The sequence below is a fragment of the Rhinopithecus bieti genome, unplaced genomic scaffold (assembly GCF_001698545.2).
Source record: "Rhinopithecus bieti isolate Rb0 unplaced genomic scaffold, ASM169854v2 scaffold_41619, whole genome shotgun sequence".
In the NCBI taxonomy this organism is placed as follows: domain Eukaryota; kingdom Metazoa; phylum Chordata; class Mammalia; order Primates; family Cercopithecidae; genus Rhinopithecus; species Rhinopithecus bieti.
The window spans coordinates 787757-805622 of record NW_016817072.1 but is presented as its reverse complement, the minus strand read 5'-3'; the positions used below and the strand labels follow the sequence as shown (position 1 = coordinate 805622).

Genomic DNA, 17866 nt, shown 5'->3' with positions numbered 1-17866 from the left:
GTTATTTTTACTGGAGCTGAACTTTTTTCCACTAGGTCTATTTAATGCGTGCTGATTTCAAATCTGTTGAAACACTAGAAGTAAAACAGACTAAAAATTCTCTCAGTTGTCCTACTCTTGTCTCTAAATGTATTTGGACTGTTGCTATCTTTTGGTTTTATTATCTATAGTTTCTGGTAATCTATCTTATCCTGTAACTTATTAGCTATAAATTACAGGACCTAGCTGGCTTGAAAATTAAAAGAATTACGTAGCCGTTTTCCAAGTCAAAGTAACAAACCATAATTGAGAGATTTTTCAAGGCTCTGATATAAAGCAAAGTTAGATGCGTATCGATCCATTCAAAGCCCAATATGTCACATCCGTGATGGTATGCAGTACTTACCTCTGCAATTAAATGCTCACATAAGACTGTCTGTGCAAACTACATGAAAAAAAAACTTTGCATTACGAATGTGCAGTTTCACCATAATCTTACTTTTTGTAAACTTTAATAATAGTGTCTAACGTATACCAATTGCTACTTTGTACTAATTCATGGAACTATAACTTAATATGTGTTTCCGCCAAAAACATTAAAAGAAATACCTTAAGAACGTCAGTTCAACTTTAAAAAAGGCTTCAGATATATCTCTCTACTTTATGGTTAAGAACACGGGATTAACTGCTTTAACAAAGTGAGCGTCAAAAGTATATCACTACTTTCTCCAAAAGAGATACATTAAATACCTTTCTAATAAGTCCCAGATATTTCCTCTATTATTAAATTAAGATGTGAAAATACTTCTCCTTTATTTAGCAAATTAGGTAATTATAACATTTATACATTTCATATATAATTATATATCATAAGATTTACTAAGGCTTTATTACAAATTGGGGTTTGTTATAAACAAGAACACATTGCTTGTAAGAAACTACACTGAACGTACAAATGGCTACATTTTAACAAAAAATTATTAAATTCCCCTAAAACGGACACAAACTACTCTTGTTTAAATTGTTGAAAACTTTACAGGAAGAAAATGGCGCTTAAAATGGCCTTAAAAAATCTCCAAACCAAATTTCCTTTTGATATTTTAAAAGGAAATAAAATAAGCTATATCAGCATTACTATCTTTTTGGAACATTTTTTGTCTTACCTGCTTTCTACGGTGTCTCTACAAGCTAACATCTGAATGTACTTGTCTCTTGTGCTTAATCGAGTCATGATAACTGCAGTAGCTGTAGTGTCAAACTGGGGAAAAACACAAACAGAAATTTAGTGAAGAAGAGCACATCTTGGTACCAGTCCTCTGCAAAAACTCAAGACTTTCATTTTATATTAAACAGTCTCCTTGTCTGAAATAACACTTTGAAAAGACCTTTAAAATGCTCTCACTTTGTTAACCTAAAAATTAATTTAAAAACCTTCCAAGAGTATAGCTGTAAATATCACTTTGGTTTCAATGTAACATAATTTTGGCAATGTTAAAATCAAAACAAACTCTGGTAACTGCATAAAAGTTGTAAGATTTGGTATAGTTTACATATAATCTGATTTACTCCATGAAATTATAGAATTGTATAACATAATATTTACAAATGTTTTGAAAATATACTCTTCCTGATGCTCCCATAATAGCTATAAAAATGACTTATTCATGTATTTGTCAGAGTAGGGTATGTTTTGAAATGTATTTGGGCTGACTTTTGTCATAATGCCTGGGAACACTATTAGCATTTAGTGCTAGGACCTAGGGATGTTACATGTTCTGTAATGTGACAGCCCTAAACAAGGAAAACCTGTTCCATCCAAAATCCTGAGTACCCCCATTCAGAATAAAAAAACAAAACAAAACCAAAAAGACCTTTAAGAGTATACCCATTCATAAACCCATCCCTTCATCAGCCAGTGCGAGCTTAGACAGAATGAAGGAAGTATGTCCCAGTTGGTGAGGCTTGTTTTACTTTTATTCCTCCATGAAAGGTAAATTTTCTCTGCTATACTACTTTTAAGCCTGATATAATTATGACATGTTAATAAAAAAATATACCATTTTTTTGTTTTATCATATTTTTAAGTATAAAAAGCAAAGTTATTGTCACTTACTTGAGGTCGACCAGCTCTACCAATCATCTGTAGAATATCTGTTTCACTGTACTCTTCAAACAGTCCTCCAGCATAATGCATTGTAGATTTTATAACTACTAGGTGAGCAGGCAAATTTACTCCCATAGCTAAAGTACTGGTAGTAACTGCATCAGATTAAGACATAGTAATTTTGAGCCATTTAACTTTATTGCTTCATAAAGACTTTTTAATAAAAGACATTTCTATAAATGTAATAAAATCTCATATATAAGAAATATAGAAAAGAAAGAAAAAAGAACATTACAATCTAAAATAGTGACACACTTTAAATCCAAAAACCTATTAAATTCTTGTTTTTCAAATTACACTACGTTCAATAATATGACAAACAACTAAACATTGCCAAAGAATTTACTGTAGCATCTACATGCGTAGGTAACCACTTAATTCTAGATTCTCACAAGAAAAGAAGAAAGAAGCAGAATACTTGAGCTTTTCCTTTTTTTCCTCTTAAAAATAATTTTCCAAAATATTTTATAGCATCCACAAGAAATATGTTTTACTTACAAAGAACTGGTAAATCTCCAACAGTAAAAGCTCCCTCAACTACTTTTCTATCTGACAGCTCCATACCAGCATGATGATAAGCGGCACCATCTTTTAAGATATCTGTAATAAAAATATATCAGCTGTTACTATTAGTATTTTATCAATAATTGGCACCTCTCATCTATATGTGAAAATGCTATTCAAAAATTATCTCTAAACCTACCTCTCAGTTTTGAATCTCTTACGGAATATGCATACTTCTGTAACCTATTTAAAAATACCATAAAATTATTTAGTTACTCCCAGTAACATTAGAGGACTCTGAAACAGTTTATTAATTATTTTAAAACTTAGAGATATCAAAAAATTTTCACAATATCATTATCTAAAAACTATTTTAAGAAGTAGAAAATATCCAACTTACATATTCAAAAGTCCCTAAACTTATGAGCTGTAATATTAAAGCTCACTTTTAAACCAAGAATTTGGAAAACTCACTTCCCCCAGGAAAAAAACATAATTGGTGATTAACAAGTCTACTCTCATGATTTGCCTAAAAAAAATTGTAAGAAGTAACAATTTCTAAAACTACTATATCACTAGTAAGCCAAAAAAAAAAAAAAAAAAAATAGAAATAAACAATAGTTGTTTCCAGTGCTCTAAGACATGGCATTTAAAAAAACTAGGTTGGCCGGGTGCGGTGGCTCATGCCTGTAATCCCAACATTTTGGGAGGCTGAGGCAGGCAGATCACGAGGTCAGGAGATAGAGACCATCCTGGCTAGCATGGTGAAACCCCATCTCTACTGAAAATACAAAAAATTAGCTGGGCATGGTGGCAGGTGCCTGTTAGTCCCAGCTACTGGGGCAGCTGAGGCAGGAGAAAGGCATGAACCCAGGAGTCAGAGCTTGCAGTAAGCCAAGATCGTACCACTGCACTCCAGCCTGGGTGACGGAGAGACTCCATCTCAAAACAAAACAAAACAAAACAAAACTAGGTCAGGAGGAAGCAAGATGGTCAACTAGAGATGGCTAATGCTCATCCTCCGCACAAAAAAGAGCAAAACAATGAATAAACAACTAACTACATTTTGACCAGAGTGACTAAAGGAAAGTGCCTCTCTACAAATTTGAAACAGGGGATTATTCCACTAGTTGTGCAGACATCAATACAGGGACACAAGAAACATGAAAAAAAGAAAAAAAAAAAAAAACCAGAAAACACAACAGCACCAAATGAACACAATAATTCTCCAGTAACGGATTCCAAAAAAACAGAAATTTGCATATTGCCTGAAAAGGAGTTCAAAGTAATAATCCTAAGGAAACTCACTGAGATACAAAAGAATACAGATAGACAGTTCAATGAAATCAGGAAGACAATTCATTATCTACATAAGAAAGTCATTCAAAAAGTACCAAATAGAAATCTTGGAGCTAAAGAATTAAATGAATGAAATCAAAAATAGAGAGCTTCAATAGTAAACCAAAACAAGCAGAAGAAAGAATCCGTGAAATGAAGTTAGGTTTCTGAAATAGCCTAGTCAGAGGAAAAAAAAAGAAAAAAGAACAAAAAAGAGTGAAGAAAGCCTACAGGACTTATGGGACACCATTAAGCAAACAAGTATTCATATTATGGAGGTTCCAGAAGGAGAAGAATGAGGAGAATGCATAGAAAGCTTATTTAACAAAATAATTGCTGAAAACTTCCCAAGTCTTGGGAGAGATATGGACCCCCCAGTTCCATGAATCTCAAAATCACCAAACATGTTCAAACCCAAAAAGGTCCTCACTGAGGCACATTATAATAAAAATGTCAAAAGTCAAGGACAAAGAGAGAATTTTAAAAGTAGCAAGAGAAAAGTGTCAAGTAATTTATAGGGGACTCTCCATTAGACTATCAGTGGATTTCTCAGCAGAAACCTTGCAGGCCAGGAGAGCACAAGATGATACAGTCAAAGCACTGAAAGAAGACAATATTGCCAGTAAACAAAACAATACTGTACAAAGCAAAGCTGTTCATCAGAAATGAGGAGAAATAAAGTCTCTGCCAGATAAATAAAAACTGAGGAAATTCACCACTAGACCTGCCTTATAAGAAATGATTTAAGCTGTTCTTCTACCAGATACAAAAGAATGATAATTAGTATCATGAAAACATATTGAAAGCATAAAACACACTGGTAGAAGTAAATGCAGAGTCAAATTCAGAATCTGCCACCACTGTAATGGTGATCTGTAAGTCTTTCAAATCTCCAGTATGAAGGTAAAAAGTCAAAATGGTCAAAAATGTAGCTACAATGAGTTGTTAAGGAATACTGAATATAAAAAGATGTAAATTATGTCAACAAACATAAGTTGTGGGGGGAGGGCAAAAATCTAGAGTATTTGTATGTGACTAAAGTCCAGTTGTTATCAGCTTAAAATAGTCTATTATAACTATAAGATATTTTATGTAAGCCTTGTGGTAATTGCAAAGCAACAAGCTACAGGAGATACAAATGAGAAAGAGAAAGGAATCAAAGCTTAGCACTACAGAAAAACAACAAATCACAAACATATACAACAAGAGGAAGAAAGGAACAACTGATCTACCAAGCAATCAGAAAATAATTAAAACTGCAGGAGTAAGCCCTTATCTATCAATAATAACCCTGAAGGCAAATGAATTAAATTCTCCAATCACGACATACAGTATCTAAATTGATAGGGAAAAAAAAAAGATCCAAATATACGCTGCCTACCAGAGATCTATCTTAGTTATAAGGACACAGGCTGAAAGTTAAGGGGTAGAAGAAAATATTCTATGTAAATAGTAACCAAAAGAGAGCAGGGTGGCTATTCTTACATCAGTTAAAATAGACTTCAAGTCAAAAACTGTTACAAGAGGCAAAGAAGGTCATAATTTAATGATAAAGGGGTCAATTCATCAAGAGCACATAAGAATTGTAAATATATAAGCACCCAACACTGAAGAATCAAAATATATAAAACATTATTAAAGTACATGAAGAGAGTGATAGACAGCAACACAATAATAGTAGGAGCCTTCAATATCCCACTTTCAAAAATGATAGATTAACCAGACCGAAAGTTAACAAAGAAATACTGGACTTCAATTGTACTTTGAGTCAAATGGACCTAACAGACAAATACAGAACTTTGCATTGAATAGCAGCAGAATGTATATGCTTCTCTAGTGCATATGAAACATTCTACAAGACAGATCATACATTAAACCACACAACTAGATTTGACTATTTTTAATTAATCTAAATTCAAGATGATTGAAATCATATGTAGTATCATTTCTGACCACAACAATATGAAATTAGAAATCAGTAACAGGAAAAATCTTGAAAAAAATCACAAGTACGTGGAAACTAAACAACATGCTCCCAAACAATCAATGGATCAAAGAAACCAAAAGGGAAATTAAAGAAATCTTGAGACAAGAAACAATGGAAAGACAACAGACCAAAACCTATGAGATGCAGCAACAGTGGTTCTAAGAGGAATTTTGTTTGTTTGTTTGTTTTTGAGACAGACTTTCACTCTTGTTGCCTAGGCCGGAGTGCAGTGGCACGATCTCAGCTCACTGCTACCGATGCCTCCCGGGTTCAAGCGATTCTCCTGCTTCAGCCTCCTGAGTAGCTAGGATTACAGGCATGTGCCACCACGCCTGGCTAATTTTGTGTTTTTGGTAGAGATGTAGTTTCCCCATGTAGGTCAGGTTGGTCTCGAACTCAAAAGGAAATTTTAAGCAATAAGGGTCTACATTAAAAAAGAAGATGCTAAATAGACAGCCTAACATTATACCTACAGGAGCTAGCAAAAGAACAAACTAAATGCAAAGTTAGCAGAAGAAAGGAAATAATAAAGATCAGAAGAGAAATAAGTCAAATAGAGAACAACAACCAAAAACATATAGGAAATGATCAATAAAACCAAGACTTGGTTCTTTGAAAAAACAAACAAATATTTAACTAGACTAAGAAAAAAAAAGAAGAAACAAATAAAATAAAAATGAAACTGCAGAAATTACAACAGATGCCTCAGAAATTAAAGAAATCATAAGGGACTATTAAGAACAATTATATATTAATACCAACAAATTGGATAACATATAGGAAATGGACAAACTCCTAGAAAAATATAACCTGCTAAGTTTGAATCAGGAAGAAATAGAAAGCTTAAACTGACCAATAACACATAATGAGATTGAAGTAGTAATGAAAAATCTTCCAACAAGGAAAAGCCCAGAACCAGATAGCATCACAACTGAATTCTACCAAACATTCAAAGAAGAATCACTACCAATACTTCATAAACCATTCCAAAAAAATACAGCTAGAGGGAATAGTTCCAAACATATTTTGTGAGGCTACTATCACTTTGATACTTAGGCCACATAAAGACACTACAAGAAAACTATAGGCCAGTATCTCTGATGAATATTGATGCAAAAATCCTCAACAAAATATAAGCAAACTGAATTCAAGAACACATCAAAAAGGACTATACATCATGGCCAAGTGGATTTATTCCTGGCAAGAAAGTCTGGTTTAATACATGCAGATCAACCACTGTGATGTATCACATTAACAGAAGGAAAGATAAAAAACACAAATCATCTCAATTGGTACAGAAAAAGCATTTGACAACAAGTTCAACATCCTTTCTTGATAAAAATCTCTTAACACACAGGCATATAAGGAAAACTTCTCAACTAACATAACAAAGGCCATTTATGAAAAATCCACAGCCAACATCATAATCAATGGGGAATAACGGAAAGCTCTTCCACTAAGATACAGTACAAGGCAGGGATGCCTACTATCAATGCTTCTATTCAACATAGTACTGGAAGTACTAGCAAGAGCAATCATATAAGAAAAAAATAAATAAAAGGAATTCAAATTTGAAAGGAAGAAGTAAAATTATCTTTATTTGCAGACATTACCTTACATGTAAAAAAAGTCAAAAACTCATTAAAAAAACTTAGAACTAATAATTCAGTAAAGTTGCAGGATTCAAAATCAATACACAGAGATTAGTAGCATTTTAGACACAAATAATAATTTAACTGAAAAGAAATCTAGAAAACAATCCCAATTATAATAGCATCAAAAAATAATATGCTCAGGAATAAATTTAATTTAGAAGATAAAGATCTGTACACTGAAAGCTATAAAACAATGGTGACAGAAATCCAAAACAAAAATAAATGGAAAGATATACTGTGTTGATGGATTGAAAGAATTAATAGTTAAAATGTCCATACTACGCAAAGAAGTACATGTTCAATACGATCCTTATCAAAATTTCAATGGCATCCTTTACAGAAATAGAAGAAAAAAATCATAAAATTAGTCTGGAATCACAATAAACCCTGGATAGCGACAGCAAAACTGAGAAGGAAAAGAAAGTTGGAGGTACACACTTTCTGATTTAAAAGTATACTATAAAGCCACACTAACCAAAACAATATAGTACTTGCATAAGAACAGAAACATAGACCAATGGAACACAACAGAGAGCCCAGAAATAAGTCCAAACATACACAGTCAACTAATTTTCCATCCGGGCACCAAAAGAAATGGGGAAACAATTGTTTCTTCCATGAATGAGGCTGGAAAAACAATTTCCAAATCCAAAAGAATAAAATTGGACCCTTATACCACACACAAAAATCAACTCAAAAATAGCCAGTTTAGAGAGGAACATAACTGATGTGATGGAGCTGAGAAACACAACACAAGAACTTCACAATGCAGTCACAAGTATCAATAGCAGAATAGACCAAGTGGAGGAAAGAATCTCCAAGCTAGAAGATTATCTTTCTGAAATAAGGCAGGCAGACAAGAATACAAAAAAAAGAAGAAGAAGAAGAAGAAGAATGAAAAAGAATGAACAAAACCTCCAAGAAATATGGGATTAAGTAAAGAAACCAAAATTACAACTAACTGGTACCTGAAAGAGATGGGGAGAATGAAACCACATTGGAAAATATACTACAAGAGAACTTCCAGGAGAACTTCCCGAACCTAGCAAGACAGGACAGCATTCAAATTCAGGAAATGCACGGAACCCCAGTAAGATACTCCACACAAACATCAACCTGAAGAGACATAATCATCAGATTCTCCAACATTGAAATGAAAGAAAAATATTAAGGGCAGCCAGAGAGAATGTCAGGTCACTACAAAGGGAAACTCATCAAACTAACAGTGGATCTCTCAGCAGAAAACCTACAAGCCAGAAGAGACTGGGAACCAATATTCAACATTTTTAAAGAAAAGAATTTCTAACCCAGAATTTCGTATCTGGCCAAACTAAGCTTCATAAGCAAAGAGAAATAAGGTTCTTTTCAGAGAAGCAAATGCTGAGGGAAGTCACCAGGCCTGCCTTACAAGAGTTCCTGAAGGAAGCACGGAATATGGAAAGGAGAAGCCATTACCAGCCACTACAAAAACACACTGAAGTACACAGACCAGTGACACTATGAAACAACCACATGAACAAGTCTGCAAAATAACCAGCTAGCATCATGATGACAGGATCAAATTCACGTGTAACAATACTAATCTGAAACTGTAAATGGGCTAAATGCCCCAAATAAAAGGCATGGGATGGCAAGATGGATAAAGAGCCAAGACCCACTGGTATGCAGTCTTCAAGAAACCCATCTCACATGCAAAGACACACACAGGCTCAAAATAAAGGGATGAAGGAAAACTTACCAAGCAAATGGAAAATAGAAAAAAGCAGGGGTTGCACTCCTAGTTTCTGACAAAATAGACATTAAACCAACAAAGACCAAAAAAGACAAAGAAGGTCATTACGTAATGGTAAAGGGATCAATGCAACAAGAAGAACTATCCTAAATATATATACACCCAATACAGGAGCACTCAGATTCATAAAGCAAGTTCTTAGAGATCTACAAAGAGACTCAGACTCCCACACAATAATAGTGGAGACTTTAACAACCCATTGCCAATATTACACAGATCACTGAGACAGAAAATTAACAAAGATATTCAGGACCTGAACTCAGCTCTGGATCAAGTGGACCTGATTGATAGCTACAGAACTTTCGACTCAAATTCAACAGAATATACATTCTTCTGAGAGCTACATGGCATGTACTCTAAAACTGATTACATAATTGGAAGTAAAACACTTCTCAGCAAATACAAAAGAATGGAAATCATAACACAGTCTCTCAGACCAGAGCACAATCAAATTAGAACTCAAGATTAAGAAACACACTCAAAACCACACAACTACATGAAAACTGAACAACCTGCTCCTGAATGACTCTTAGGTAAATAATGAAATTAAGGCAGAAATCAAGAAGTTCTTTGAAACTAATGAGAACAAAGAGACAACATACCAGAATCTCTGGGACACAGTCAAAGCAGTGTTAAGAGAGAAACATATATAGCACCAAATTCCCCCATCAAAAAGCTAGAAAGATTGCAAGTTAACAACCTAACATCTCAACTAAAAGAACTAGAGAATCAAGAGCAAACAAACCCCAAAGCTAGCAGAAGACAAGAAATAACGAAGATCAGAGCTGAACTGAAGGAGACAGAGACATGAAAAAACCCTTCAAAAAAAAAATCACCAACCTCAGGAGCTAGTTTTTTGAAAACCTTAATACAATAGATAGACTGCTAGCTAGACTAATAAAGAAGAAAGGAGAGAAGAATCAAATAAACACAATCATAAATGATATGGGGGATATCACCACTGAACCCACAGAAATACAAACAACCATCAAAGAATATCATAAAGACCTTTACGCACATAAACTAGAAAATCTAGAAGAAATGGATAAAATCCTGGACACATACACTCTCCCAAGACTGAACCAGGAAGAAATTGAATCCCTGAATAGACCAATAATGAGTTCTGGAATTGAGACAGTAATAACTAGCCTACCAACCAAAAAAAGCCCAGGACCAGAAAGATCCACAGCTAACTTCTACCACAGGTAGAAAGAAGAGCTGGCCCCATTTCTACTGAAACTATTTCAAAAAATTGAAAAGGAGGGACTCCTCACTAACCTAGTTATGAGGTCAGCATCATCCTGATACCAAAACCTGGCAGAGATAAACAAAAAAAGAAAATGTCAGAACAGTATCCTTAATGAACACTCATGCAAAAAGCTTCAATAAAATACTGGGAAACTGAATTCAGCAGCACATCAAAAAGCTTACCCACCATGATCAAGTTGGCTTCATCCCCAGGATGCAAAAGTGGTTCAACATACACAAACCAATAAATGTGATTCATCACATAAACAGAATTTAAGACATTATTACCTCGATAGATGCAGAAAAGGCCTTCGATAAAATTCAACACTCCTTCATGTTAAAAACTCTCAACAAACTAGGTATTGAAGGAACATACCTCAAAATAATAAGAGCTATATAGCCAATAACATATTGAATGGGCAAAAACTGGAATCATTCCCCTAGAAAACTGGCACAAGACAAGGATTCCTCCTCTCACCATTCCTATTCAACATAGTATTGGAAGTTCTGGCAAGGGCAATCAGGCAATAGAAATAAAGCATATTTAAATAGGAAGAGAGGAAGTCAAATTATCTTTGTTTACAGATGACATGATCCTATATTTGGAAAACCTCATCTTCTCAGGACAAAAGCTTCTCAAGCTATTAAGCAATTTCAGCAAATTCTCAGGATACAAAATCAATGTGCAAAAATCTCTAGCATTCCTATAGCCAACAGCAGGCAATCAGAGAGCCAAACCATCTATGAACTCCCATTCACAATTGCTACAAAAAGAATAAAATACCTAGGAATACAGCAGCTAAGGAGGAAAGTAAAGAAACTTTTCAAGGAGAACTACAAACCACTGCTCAAAGAAACCAAAGTGGATACAAGCAAATAGAGAAACATTCCATGCTCATAGATAGGAAGAAACAATACTGTGAAAATGACCATAGTGCCCAAAGTAATTTATACATTCAATGCTATTCCCACTACACTACCATTGATATTCTTCACAGAATCAGAGAAAAACTATTTTAAAATTTGTATGGAACCAAATAGCCGAGACGATCCTAAGCAAGAACAAAGCTGGAGGTATCATGCTACCCAACTTCAAGCTATACTACAAGGCTACAGTAACCAAAACAGCATGGGACTAGTACAAGAACAGATACATAGACCAAAGGACAGAATGGAGAACTCAGAAATAAGACCACACACCTACAAACATCTGATCTTCAACAAATCTGACAAAAGCAGGCAATGGGGAAAGGACACTCTATTTAATAAATGGTGCTGGGAGAGCTGGCTAGCCATATGCAGAAAATTGAAACTGGACCCCTTCCTTACACCCTACACAAAAATTAACTCAAGATGGATTACAGACTTAAATTTAAAACCCAAAACTATAAAAACCCTATAAGAAAATACCCTTCAGGCAACACCCTTCAGGATACAGGCACAGGCAAAGATTTCATGATGAAAACACCAAAAGCAATTGCAACAAAAGCAAAAATTGACACATGGCATCAAATTAAAATTAAAATAAGGAGCTTTCATTCAGCAAAAGAAACTGTCATGAGAGCAAACAGAAAACCCACAGAACAGGAGAAAATTTTTGCAATCTATCTATCTGACAAAGGTCTAATATCCAGAGTCTACAAGGAACTTAAACACATTTACAAGAAAAAAAAAAAGAAACCACCCCATTAAAAAGCAGGCAATGGACATGAACAGACACTTCTCAAAAGATGACATACATGTGGCCAACAAACACTATGAAAAAAAGCTCAATATCACTGATCATTAGAGAAAAGTAAATCAAAACCACAGTGAGATAGCATCTCATGCCAGTTAGAATGGCAATTATTAAAAAGTCAAAAAACAACAGATGCTAGCGAGGTTGCAGAGAAAAAGGAATGCTTTTACACTGTTGCTAGTGTAAATTAGTTCAACCATTGTGGAAGACGTTGTGGCAATTTCTCAAAGACATATAACCAGAAACACCTTTTGAGCTAGCAATCCCATTACTGGGCATATACCCAAATGAATATAAATTATTATTTTATAAGGCTACATGCACAAATATGTTCATTGCAGCATTATTCACACTAGCAAAGACATGGAATCAACCTAAATGCCCATCAGTGATAGACTGGATAAAGAAAATGTGGCACATATACACTATGGAATACTACACAGCCATAAAAAGGAATGATAACATGTCCTTTGCAGAGACATGGATGGAGATGGAAGCCATTATCCTCAGCAAACTAACACGGGAACAGAAAACGAAACACCACATGTTCTCACTTATAAGTGGGAGCTGAATGATGACAACACATAGACATATGGATGGGAACAACACATATTGGGACCTGTTGGGGAGGCTGGGGAGGGAGAGCATTAGGAATAATAGCTAATGGATGCTGAGCTTAATACCTAGGTTCTGGGATGATTTGTACAGCAATCTACCATGTCACGTGCTTACCTATATAACAAACCTGTACATCCTGCATATATACCCTTAAACTTACAAGTGGAAGGAAAAAAAAAACATTTAAGAATGGCCAACAAGTATATGAAAAGGTGTTCAACTTCACTAATTATCAGGAAATGTAAATTAAAACCACTATATTACAGACAACAAATATAGGTGAGGGTGTGGAAAAAAAGGAATCCTAGTACACTGTTGGTGGGCATGCAGATTGGTACAGCCATTATGGAAACAGTATTGAGATTTCTAAAGATATTAAAAATGGAATTACCATATTACTCAGTTCTTCTCTGGGTATATACCCAAACAAGAAATCATTACCTCATAAAGATATCTGCACTCCCACGTTCCTTGCAGACTGTTCATAATACTTAAGATATGGAAAAAGCCTAAAGGTCTGTTGATGAACTAATGCATAAGAAAAATGTGGTATGTGTGTGTAGTACACACACACACACACATATGCCCGCACACACACACAATGGATTATTCAGCCTTATAAAAGAATGAGATTCTGCCATTTGCCACAACATGGTTGGACCTGGAGGACATTGCTAAGACACTAAATGAAATAAGCCAGTCATAGAAAGAAAAATATTGCATGTTCTCACTCATATGTGAAAGCTTTTTAAAAAAAGTCAAATATACAGAGACACAGAATAAAACAGTAGTTATCAGAGGCAGGAAGGATGGGAACAGGAGAAGAAATGGGGAAATGTAGGTCAAAGGATACACAGAAAAGCAGATACATAGCATGAACAAGTCTAGAGACCTAGTGTACAACATGAAGACTACAGTTAACAAAATTGTTTTGGATTAGGGATTCTTGTTAAGTAGATTTAGCTGCTCTTGTCAAAAAAATAACTATATGAGATGAGAGCTATATTAATTTGCATCACTATAGTAACCATTTTGCTAGCTATATGAACCACATAACATCATGTTGTAAACCTCAAATATGCCATATAAAATTTACTTTTTAAAAAGAACTAGGTTAAGTTAAAAGAGAAGAGGAAGTTAAGAAAGTGTGTTGATAATTTGAAAATGAATTCTGGGTACATTAAAAGATTTTGGAAGTTGGTAGGCTTGGTTCTTAAGTATATAAAGACATCTAGTATTTTTCTATTTCATTGTTGCAGATATGACACTAAGACTATTTTTATGGTAATACTCATGACTTTTTTAAGGATTCATAATGGAATGAAGGAAAGAGGAAAGGGCATGTTACTATTAAGTACAAACTTTGCTATTCTCTGTTAGGTATCTTAGAAATGTTGCCTATATAATCATCATAGAAACACTGTGAGATGATTGATTCTCACATATACAATATTGATTAAGAAATTGAAGTTGAGAGAAGTTAAGTAATATGACCGATTGTATGCAGCTAGTAAAAGTAACAGCACTGTAATTCAAATCTGACTCTAACTCCAGTATGTTCCTAGAAAAACAACAACAACAACAAACAAGAATAAACAAGGAGATAAAGAAAAAATAAGGGGCAAAGACTGAAGAAATAAGAGAGTTAAAGGAGAGAGAAATTTTCATTAGTAATTAGGTAAGAGTAGGAAATGAGAAAAGGAATTAAGATATATGTTTGCAAAAAAATGATTATCTGAAACAAAATTAGGAAATTTGTGTGCAACAGAAATAAGGGAGGGGATGAAATGTAAATTAGTTTTAAGGGAACTTAGAGTGTATTTCAATTCCCCTGGTCACATAGACGAGTTCAGCTCAAAAATGTTAATTATTATGTATTCACCTTAGGACACCACATATTTCTATGTGAATGATGCCGCCATTGCACAAAGAATTCCATAAGTCTTTCAAAACTGCCTTCAGAGTTAAATTTATGAGCAAGAAAACAAGCCTCATTACTTGATCCCCACATCTTGTTTCTGACAAAAAGTGGTATGATCCAACCTGATCATCTAGTTTATTCACCCAACAAGTAGAAAGCTTCAAATTGTTTATAGCTACTTACAGTCTCTCTACCCTATACCTACACTTTATTAAAAATCCCAGTTTGCCTTTATTCTATTACTAGTTTTATAATGAACTGGTCAATGTTTTGAAACCCCATCTTTGTTTTAAAACTTAGAAAATTAATAAGAATGCTATAAAACTACATGTAGTTGGTATGAAAATTATTGATCATTATTTGATGGCATTCTTATCTTATTAGCAATAATTTCACTTTCTACCTTTCTATCTACTTCTCAGACTTCATCTACTTTTTGGCTGTGAGCTCTTTGTTGATTTTTCTCATTCTGTCTTGCTCTCTACTGTTTCTTGTTGCTTAATCTTGCTTTGTTGATGTGTATTATAAAACAACTACTCTACATGCTTCACACCCTAGAGTTTTTCATATGGTAGTAACTAAGAAGATCAAGTTAAATCCTTTAACTGGAAGGAAAAGTGTCAAAATAGTATCTAGAGGGTGAGTAAGTGGCTATGTTTGTAATGCTTTACTAGACTATCTTTATAGTCTACCTTTTCAGTGGATTAAAAAAAAAAAAAAAGAATGTAAAGAAGACTAAATTGGGTCCTCTAGGCTTGCTACATGTCTTTGGTTGACAAGCAACCAGAGGTGGTGGCAAAAGAACAGAATGGTAACTGGAAAGCTGATCTGACCCAAAGCAGAGAAAAGTATATTCCCCCACCATACAAAATTAGGCAGAAAAATAAGTATCTGCCTATATCCACATGTCCAATTTTAGTCTGAGGTCTACCACTAAACATATTTACTGATTTCCAGAAGTTATTAACAATAATAATAAGTTAATGTTCATTACATAGTAATCATATACTAGCACTCCGCTGAGACCTTCTGCTATAATTTGGATGTTGTCCATTTAAATCTTACACTAAAGTGAAATCCCCAGTGTTGAAGGTGAGGCCTGGTAGGAGGTGAATAGATCATGGGGGCAGATCCCTAATGGCTTGGTGCTGTCCTCACAACAGTGAGTTCTTGTGAGATCTAGTTGCTTAAAAGTGTATGGCACCCCCCAACCCCTGCTCCTGCTCTCACCATGTGAAACACCAACTCAACCTTTGCCTTCTGCCATAACTGTAAGCAGCCCAAGGCCTCACCAGAAGCCAAGCAGATGCTGGTGCCATGCTTCCTGTACAGGCTGCAAAACTGTGAGCCAATTAAACCTCTCTTCTTTATAAATTACCCAGTCTCAGAAATTTCTTTATATCAATGCAAGAATGACCTAACACACCCGCTAAGATTTAGTGGTAAGCAGGACGAACATGAGTCCCCCTTCCTGAAGAAGTTGATAATCTAATGAATGGAAAAGATATTAAAATAACTATTAAACAAAAGTATATTATAATTACAGTGAGTACTATGAAATAAAGTACAGGTTGCTTACAAAAGTAAATACAGGTAAACTGATGACTATGGAAAACTGATATTAAAGTTTAGACATGAAGGATAAATAGGAGTTAGGTAAAAACCATTCCAGTAAAAGAAAGCATGATGCAAGATGAGGCTGTACAGAGTAACAGTTTGGTGTATTCACAGAACACAGAGGTCAATACAGCTTGACTGTGGTGAGTAAAGGGGGAGAATGGTCATGATAAGTCTGGAGAATTGGCTAGGCATCACATTATATGGGCTATTGCAGGCTACACTAAGGATTTAGCATTTAATCCCCAGGACAAGAAGAAGCTATTAAAGAGTTTTAGGCAGGAAACTGACATTTAGATTTGCAATCTCACAAAATCTATGCTATGCAGAGAACAAAGCGGGATAAGAGTGTGTGTGTGTGTGCAGTGATTAAAGAAAAGGATACAGCCTAGGCAAGAGATTAATAGTGACTTGAATTAGGGAAGTGTTGATGGAGACAAAATGACATATTTGAGATATATTTAGAAGAATAAACAGGACTTTTAATTGATTGTCTATGAGATATAAGGTGAAGAAGATATTAGTGATAGTTTTCTGCTATGAGTAACTAGGGAGATAATGTATAATTAAGATGGGGAACACTGGAGAAGGAACTGGTCTGAGAGCAAGAACCAAGGTTCTATTTCGTACATACTGAGTTTGAGATGACTGTCGGTAGACATACAATTGGATTCAGTTACACAGATGGACTATAGACCTGGAGCTCAGTAGGGAAGTAGTCTGGGCTGAAGGCATAAATGTGGGAATTCATAGACACGCATAAATATTATTTGAACTTCATGTGAGTAGTTACAAACAACTAAGAGTGTGGAATTAGAAAGAATGAACCTCAGATATACTCACTTGAATGTCAACATTTAAGAGTTGGGTAGAAGAGGTGAAAAGGGGACTGAGAACAAGCAGCCTGCAAAGTAGGAAGAAAATCAGTAGAAATGGTCATGGAAGCACAGAGCCCAGAGTGTTTAAGTAAGGTGGAAGTGGCCAAATATGATAGAAAGTCCTTAAAGATTAATTCGCAAGATCAGCTTTAGTGAAAGACTATAAAAGATGTTGGATTGAAATTAGGTTAAAAAAATTGACAGTAGTATGGATAATCTTTATCATTCAAGAAATCTGACCATCAGATTATCAGTATGGATAATCTTTATCATTCAAGAAATCTGGATCACCCCTGCACTAAGACTCATTATCTCACTTAACCCTCAAAATTACCATTATCCTTATTTTATACATGAGGACACTGAGGTTTACCCCAAGGTTATGGGACAAGCCTAATTTTCTCATCTCATCTAGATGAGCCCTAAA

At 34.7% G+C, this 17866-nt stretch overlaps 1 protein-coding gene across 1 annotated transcript in view; it reads right to left on the bottom strand.

Annotated features, from left to right (window-relative positions):
• Positions 1-278: 278 nt before the first annotated feature.
• Positions 279-17866, bottom strand: part of HFM1 (helicase for meiosis 1) — a 52195-nt gene continuing 34607 nt past the window's right edge. Inside the window, exons 14-18 of the mRNA XM_017855800.1 lie at positions 2847-2890; positions 2642-2743; positions 2093-2238; positions 1143-1237; positions 279-424 (exon numbers count right to left, since the gene is read on the bottom strand). Of these exons, the coding sequence (XP_017711289.1) occupies positions 394-424; positions 1143-1237; positions 2093-2238; positions 2642-2743; positions 2847-2890 (418 nt within the window). The 3' untranslated portion in view covers positions 279-393. The remainder of the gene's footprint in view (positions 425-1142; positions 1238-2092; positions 2239-2641; positions 2744-2846; positions 2891-17866) is intronic.